Source organism: Oncorhynchus nerka, linkage group LG22, assembly GCF_034236695.1.
Source record: "Oncorhynchus nerka isolate Pitt River linkage group LG22, Oner_Uvic_2.0, whole genome shotgun sequence".
Lineage (NCBI taxonomy): Eukaryota > Metazoa > Chordata > Actinopteri > Salmoniformes > Salmonidae > Oncorhynchus > Oncorhynchus nerka.
Genome location: NC_088417.1, coordinates 25,072,764 through 25,081,330, shown reverse-complemented (window position 1 = coordinate 25,081,330; position 8,567 = coordinate 25,072,764). Strand labels below are relative to the sequence as shown.

Genomic DNA, 8,567 nt, shown 5'->3' with positions numbered 1-8,567 from the left:
TGTGTGTGTGTGTGTGTGTGTGTGTGTGTGTGTGTTCAACTTGGCCTGGATGACAGAATACAGAATGCAGTAAATATATATTCTTTGTCACAGGCTAGCAAAAGCATAACAAAGCTTACATAAGAGCATAGCTCAACATAGCTCTACACAAGAGCATATAGCTCCACATAGCTCTACACAAGAGCATAGCTCCACATAGCTCTACACAAGAGCATATAGCTCCACATAGCTCTACACGAGAGCAGAGCTTCACATAGCTCTACACAAGAGCATATAGCTCCACATAGCTCTACACAAGAGCATATAGCTCCACATAGCTCTACACAAGAACATATAGCTTCACATAGCTCTACACAAGAGCATATAGCTCCACATAGCTCTACACGAGAGCATATAGCTCCACATAGCTCTACACAAGAGCATATAGCTCCACATAGCTCTACGCGAGAGCATATAGCTCCACATAGCTCTACACAAGAGCATATAGCTCCACATAGCTCTACACAAGAGCATATAGCTCCACATAGCTCTACACGAGAGCATAGCTCCACATAGCTCTACACAAGAGCATATAGCTCCACATAGCTCTACACAAGAGCATATAGCTTCACATAGCTCTACACAAGAGCATTTGCTCCACATAGCTCTACACAAGAGCATATAGCTTCACATAGCTCTACACAAGAGCACATAGCTCCACATAGCTCTACACAAGAGCATATAGCTCCACATAGCTCTACACAAGAGCATATAGCTTCACATAGCTCTACACAAGAGCATATAGCTTCACATAGCTCTACACAAGAGCATATAGCTTCACATAGCTCTACACAAGAGCATAGCTCCACATAGCTCTACACAAGAGCATATAGCTCCACATAGCTCTACACGAGAGCAGAGCTTCACATAGCGCTACACAAGAGCATATAGCTCCACATAGCTCTACACAAGAGCATATAGCTCAACATAGCTCTACACAAGAACATATAGCTTCACATAGCTCTACACAAGAGCATAAAGCTCCACATAGCTCTACACGAGAGCATATAGCTCCACATAGCTCTACACAAGAGCATATAGCTCCACATAGCTCTACACGAGAGCATATAGCTCCACATAGCTCTACACAAGAGCATATAGCTCCACATAGCTCTACACGAGAGCATATAGCTCCACATAGCTCTACACGAGAGCATAGCTCCACATAGCTCTACACAAGAGCATATAGCTCCACATAGCTCTACACAAGAGCATATAGCTTCACATAGCTCTACACAAGAGCATTTGCTCCACATAGCTCTACACAAGAGCATATAGCTTCACATAGCTCTACACAAGAGCATATAGCTTCACATAGCTCTACACAAGAGCATATAGCTTCACATAGCTCTACACAAGAGCATATAGCTTCACATAGCTCTACACAAGAGCATATAGCTTCACATAGCTCTACACAAGAGCATATAGCTTCACATAGCTCTACACAAGAGCATATAGCTCCACTAGGTTAAATAAAACTCAGCCCTGTGGACAAACTTCCAGTGTAGCTACAGTAGGCATTCATCCAAAGTATACTCACTCATCCATCATAAGGCAAGAGAGGATGACTGTTGGTAATAATGGTGTGATATGACATGAAGTGTTTCAAATAATAAAACACTACATGTTCACACCTTTTCTTAAACAACATGTTACAACACGCTGTCATAAAGTCACGTGTTTTTCTAATGCCATGTTAATAACATCATATACTTACTTATTTGTTTGATAAATGAATCCACCTAGAAGCCTAAAATAACTCACCTTTCTCACAGGCCAGTAGGAAGAGCTTTTCATCCAGAGTCGTCTCCTCCTTCACCTCCCTCACGTCTTTCAGGGCCAGAAATTTATCCGGAGAGGACACGTCCGTGACCTGATATAGAGCGGCCATTGCGACGGAGAAGGAGTAGGGCAGGACACTGATGTGCATCCCACTACTAGGCGCCAGCGACCATTTAACCATGAAAATCCGTCACATGGGATGACATATACTGCAAAAGACTGTTCATGTATTTCCCCCCCAAAGAACGGCAGGTGTAAACGTCTTCCCGGAATAATAAATAAATATATGTAAGCTATTATTATTGTCGTCGCATCCGTGTTGCTAACGTTTCATCCGTTTTTACGCAGCGTCGGCGTTTGGCGCGCGTAACGACCTTCCCAGTTGTTTCCTCGTAATAACCCTTTGACATACGCTATTCTTCTTCAGATGTAAACATACCGCACGCAGTCAGTGCATAAATAGAACTCTCCATCAACGTGTTTACATGCACCATTTTTTCGCATCGCTTCGCAGGCCCCTGACAGTCCTCTGGTCCTGATGGTGTTGCTGCTGCGCATGCTCAATCTCATCTCGCTGGCACAGCGCAGCCAGCATCATCAGCGGTCCACTAATACCCAGCGCGGAAGTGTCATAAAGGGAAGTGGTTCTAATCGTTTTTCAACCATTCATTTTCATGATCATATTTAGAGAGGCAAATAAATAGTTCACCCTGAAGTATTTCCAAAACACTACTACAATCATAGTCTGCAATAATAACGCTCAAATAAGCAGTTTCATTTGGAATAATATTGTCTCAAAGTTTCTATTTGCACATTCATAACACAAAAATCTCAACAAATTGACTATTTTCCTTGCTCTAATTTTTTCATACTGACAGGAATTATATGAGCACATTTTGTGTGTGTGCCTGTATGTGGTGAACGCACCAATTTGTAAGTCGCTCTGGATAAGAGCGTCTGCTAAATGACTTAAATGTAAATGTAATGTGATCTTTCCCATCTTCCCTCACAGAAAGACATTTGGATGACAAAGATACAAAGCATTTCAGATCAATATAATGACAATGTGTGTAGGAGCAGCATGACTTTGAGGACATAGTGTAACTGCAGATAAATGTCACATAGGCCTATACTGCACCATTTAATAGCAGAGGGCTTTTAGGTAATGAACATGCCATTGTGCCATTAAAGCAAGGAAGATTGGGATAAATGATGGTAAAATTACACTAAGAGGGCTAATAATTATGGCGCACACATGCATCTTTCAACATGAGGCGTTGAAACAAGGGGCAATCAGCAGTTGAACCAATTACAAAGTGTTTTCCCCGCCACCTGTTTCGCGAAAAAAGCTAAAGAACGGGGCTGGATAAATGTAACCACTCAAATTCAGACAGCGCTATGGATGCAAGGACTAACCATGTTTACAAACATTGGAGTAGAACAAGTTAATATTCTGGGTGCTGATGGGGTACGGCAGCTGACGGGGTACGACAGATGAACTAAGCTCATGAAGCAATTAGAATTTATGTTCTTCAAGAATCAATGGGTACATCTTATTCATTTATAAGTCCACAAATGGATGTAGCAGCAGCAGATTTCCCCTTTAATGTTAAAGGTTTTATTTTTCTAATCTGGGTGAACATATCTCCTGAAATAACTTTAGGCGTAAATCTGTAGTACATATAATCAAATCAAATCAAATTTGATTCGTCACATGCGCAGGTGTAGTAGACTTTACAGTGAAATGCTTACTCACGAGCCCCTAACCGACAATGCTGTTTTAAAAAATCTGGAAAGAATAAGAGATAAAAGTTCAAATAATACATTTAACAATTAATCAATTAAGTTTATTTAACTTATTTTTCTATAAGATATAAATCATTGACAACAGGTGCAGTAGCCTACATAATATCCAAAGGTTTTACCGCACTCAACTGGAATTGAAATATCTCCTTTACCCCAGCAGATGGCAACCTTCGGGAAGGAACTGCAGCGCATACAGCAGTGGCCGCATCCAAAAACCTAAGAGTAATGAAAATACACATTTACCAAGAAATCCTCTCAGGAAAGAGTAGCCTAATAGTGAACTAAAAACTATTGAGACAACTGTAGGACGCCCAATAGACATGCCCAAACCTTCCCATTTTTGGCTGCCATTGGTGTAATAACACATGAACTGACACACGTGAGCGGATCATTTTCAATCTGTTGGGCATTTGATCCGTGCCCCTAAAACATATGGGTTTATCACTTGCCATGGCTGTCAATTCCACGCTAACAGCTGTCAAAAAGTGGATTACCGCTGATTCCAATTTGGCTGGTGAGAGAGACTCAGTGAGCATAGCCTTGCTATTGAGAAACGGCGCTGTAGGCAGACCTGGCTCTCAAGAGAAGACAGGCTATGTGCTCACTGCGAGGTGGAAACTGAGCTGCACTTCCTAACATCCTGCCAAATATATGACCATATTAGAGACACACATATCCATCAGATTACACAGATGCACAAAGAATTCGAAAACAAATCCAATTTTGATAAACTCCCATATCTACTGGGTGAAATTCCACAGTGTGCCATCACAGCAGCAAGATTTGTGACCAGTTGCCATAGTGAACAACCAGTGAAGAACAAACACCATTGTAAATACAACCCATATTTATGTTTGTTTGTTTTCCCTTTTGTACTTTGGCCATTTTCACATGGTTACAACACTGTATATATATACACACAATATGACATTTGTCTTTGTTCTTTTGGAACTTCTGTGAGTGAAATGTTTGCTGTTCATTTTTATTGTTTATTTCACTTTTGTATATTATCTACTTCACTTGCTTTGGCAATGTAAACATTTGTTTCCCATGCCAATAAAGCCCCTTGAATTGAGGTCACAGGACAGGATAGGCAGTTCAGTTACCCGTTTGAGCAGAACTGCTCTCATTACCTATCTTTCATTGGTCCCGTTTGGTCCCGTTTTCAAACGGACGTCAGGTCTACAGTAGCTCTTGAGACTTGGCAAAACACATGTCTCTAATGGGAGCTATCGATTACTTGCTGCCTTGGCCAGCATAATATGAGAGGAGACAGATATGGTGAAACATGATCATTAATATTACCAACAGACCTTGAATGTAGACTATTGTCTGTTCTCCCTGAAAATGCAACAAAACATACGATTTGAACATACTACCACACATTGATATGATACATTGTAACATTGAAACAATGTATGTAACAGATTTCTACTAATAGCCTAGTTGCATAACAGTGCGCTAAGCAAGTCTATAAATTAACGGACCGGAGCTGAGTCGACCCAATGCTACTACACTGCCAGAGCGGAGACCAGCATCCCTTAAATTTCTATTCTATCCTAACAACAGCATCATTTTCCACAGTTGTGACGTCTACCATTGCTGTGAGACTTTGTTGTCCCCCACGATAACATCGGGGAGGGGACTGTGGATCTGTCTCCATCCGTCGGTGCCTCACACGAGATATCTCAGACACCACTTGGCCGATGTTGACGAAACTTCAGTGAATGATGCGTCTTGCCATAAACATCCAGCATTTACAAAATAACACTGATTGGCCCAAGACCAGAGCTAAAGTAATTAACTTACATTTGCGAAACTGAAATGTGTTAAGTCACACGCGATATCTCAATTGGCCCACGCGGGGGCGCTGCATCATTCGTGAGAGACGACATGTTTACTGTTGCCTTTTTTCAAATGTGAGCGTGTCGAGAGCGGTGCATTCATTGTTGACAGACGTGCCGAAGAACCAAGGGCGTAACTCGTTTATGCACGTATCCTATCATGCTCCAATGGCGTTTAGAGAAGGGAGGGCTTTTCTCCCTGTACTCTGATTAAATCACTCCTGTTTCAATGGTTAAGAGATACAATACCGCACATCAGGAATAATGGATATATTTGATTCTTTGGACGAATAGACTCACCTCTGGATATACCTGCGACATTTAGCGGCATTATTCAAGAAGAAGCTGGAGCGCGTAATTGCTAACGTATTACTTGTGTGCTGTGGTACAATGTCCATATAGGCTCCATCTATACCGGGGCGCATCAGATTTGAACTGCGCTGAGATGCCTACACTGAATATTGTCAAGGAGGGCGTAAATTGTTTGCATGAACGGTTCTTCGTTTTGTTTTTGATGGCAGGCCTAACGCAATACGCACTGTAATACCCGTAATGGAAACATTTTCATGTGAAGAGCCTTGCGCACTGCAGTAAAGGCAGAGCTGCGTTATCGTATTTTGGATCGCGAATCGGATTGTAATATCGAATCTGTTGGCTGGGGTATTACCTAATCATTTAGCATTGGATTCGGTCGGTATCAATTCCCACCGGAGATATTCAATACGCTGTACGGGTTCGCCTATTGTAAATGTAAGAAGCTTTCTACCAGTGGTCAGAGCCACTCACTCCTAGGTTACAGATGAGAGGGAAACAATACCACCAACAACTGAAGTTGACAGCGCCTTGGGAGAAGGATGCTGGCTACGGGAGAAAGCTCAGAACGTACAGGAACCACACCAAGATAATAGCCCAGCCCGGCATTGTGATGAAGGTGCTACGCAGAAAGCGGATTGTGTTGTTTATAGCCTATTTCTTGCTGCTGGTGCTGACCATGCTGAACTTGGCCAACTATAAATGGACTAAAGAGCCCCAGCAGTGCAATCACCAGATGAGGAGCACTACCTATCATGGCAGATCAGACATCCGGTTCCTCTACAGACCCTCTCTGGCCAAGAAAAGACAGTTGGTCTATGTTCTGACCACATGGAGGTCTGGGTCCTCCTTTTTCGGGGAGCTGTTTAACCAAAATCCTGAAGTGTTCTTCCTGTATGAACCCATGTGGCACATCTGGCAGAAGCTGTACCCGGGAGACGCAGTGTCTTTGCAGGGGGCAGCCAGGGACATGCTCAGCTCCTTATACCGCTGTGATCTCTCTGTGTTCCAGCTGTACAACAGCCCAGGGGGAAAGAACATTACTTCCCTAGGACTCTTTGGGGCCACCCTGAATAAGGTGGTGTGCTCCTACCCCCTCTGCTCCGCCTACAGGAAAGAGGTGGTGGGGATGGTGGACGACAAGGTGTGTAAAAAGTGCCCACCTCAAAGCCTTAGACTACTGGAGGAGGAGTGCCTCAAGTACAGCACTATCGTTATTAAAGGGGTGCGTATCCTGGACGTGAACGTTCTAGCCCCCCTCATGGAGGACCCGTCGCTGGACGTGAAGGTAGTTCACCTGGTCAGGGACCCCCGGGCCGTGGCCAACTCCAGGATCAAGTCCCGACACGGGCTGATCCGGGAGAACCTGCAGGTGGTCCGGAGCAGGGACCCCAAGCTCCGCAGGATCCCCTTTGTCGACCCCAACCACAAAGCCAACAAGAAGGACGGCTCGGACTACCACTCCATCGGAGCCATGGAGGTGATCTGTGACCGCACCTCCCGGACCCTGAGGACGGCCTTAAACCCTCCCAGTTGGCTCAAAGGGAAGTACATGGCCGTGCGCTATGAGGACCTGGTGGAGAACCCTGTGAAGATCCTGAGGAACATCTACCGCTTCGCCAACCTCACCACCAACCACGACATTGAGTCGTTTGCTCTGAACATGACAGGCGGGTCTAGTTCGTCCTCCAAGCCGTTCATAGTGTCCTCCAGGAACGCCACTCAGGCTGCCAGCGCATGGAGAACAGTGCTCAGCATCCAGCAGATCAAACAGGTGGAGGACTACTGTCATCACTCCATGGCTGTCCTGGGCTACGAGAGAGTCAGGACGGCCGGGGAGGCCAAGGACCTCAGTAAGTCTTTACTGACGGTCTCCAAACTGTGACAGAAAAACATTTATTTTTCCTTTCCACCAAAGACAGTGAATTCAATGTAATTTTGCATCTAGTGCCATTTCGTTAATCGTGGAATTATAAAGCTTTACTTTGAATTAGTGTTTTTGAGGAATTCCACTTCTTGGCCACATTGGAATGTATCTTAGTTTTATTTTTCAGTTCAATTACAGACAGTTGTATTTGACAGGACCATTACTTTGGTGTCTGGAAAAGTGGATGTTTCTGACAAAGCCTGAAGGCCTATGAACAATGACTTGACTATTGAACTGCAACTATGGAAACAAACAAACACTGTATGATTCATGTATCTTGTTATGAAAACACTTCAAAGTGGATGTTTTGGGAGTTATTTTGAATGTTCAAAACCTGAGAAAAGATTTGGTTTTCCACTATCCATAATGTTTGTAAAAGTGAAAAACCAGTGAATGAAAAAAATCCTGCATTAATTCATCAAAAAGCTCATTGTTTGAGCAGGTTATGTTACATTGTGAGTCATGGATGGACTCAGAGACAATCATTAAACTGGTCTGTTATAACTATAATGTTACTCTGAGGAAGCATCTTTGACTTTCAGGTTTATTAGTTATTTATTTGTTTAGTTCATTTTGTATTATATGTTATTACAGTGGGACATCCCCAGACGACAACAAATGGTAGGACAGTATTAGTAAAGTTTGTGGTCATACGCACTTCCTTAAAAACATACACTACCGTTCAAAAGTTTGGGGAACTTAGACATTTCTTTATTTTTTAAAGAAAAGCATTTTTTTAATCCATTAAAATAACATCAAATTGATCAGAAATACAGTGTAGACATTGTTAATGTCTACACTGACGCCTCACAAGTTCTCAACTGGCAGCTTCATTAAATAGTACCTTCAAAACACCA

General features: G+C 43.0%; 2 protein-coding genes across 2 annotated transcripts in view; one reads left to right on the top strand and one right to left on the bottom strand.

The window, feature by feature from the left end:
• trpc1 (transient receptor potential cation channel, subfamily C, member 1) overlaps positions 1 to 2,484 on the bottom strand; it is a 59,353-nt gene extending 56,869 nt beyond the window's left edge. The window contains exon 1 of the mRNA XM_029626562.2: positions 1,804 to 2,484. Coding sequence (XP_029482422.2) covers positions 1,804 to 2,002 — 199 coding nt within the window. The 5' untranslated portion in view covers positions 2,003 to 2,484. The remainder of the gene's footprint in view (positions 1 to 1,803) is intronic.
• Positions 2,485 to 5,664: 3,180 nt separating this feature from the next.
• Positions 5,665 to 8,220, top strand: LOC115104588 (carbohydrate sulfotransferase 2-like). The gene has a single exon (XM_029625945.2). It carries the CDS (start codon positions 6,271 to 6,273, stop codon positions 7,666 to 7,668), a length of 1,398 nt encoding a protein of 465 aa, XP_029481805.2. The 5' UTR covers positions 5,665 to 6,270; the 3' UTR covers positions 7,669 to 8,220.
• The last annotated feature ends 347 nt before the right edge of the window (positions 8,221 to 8,567 follow it).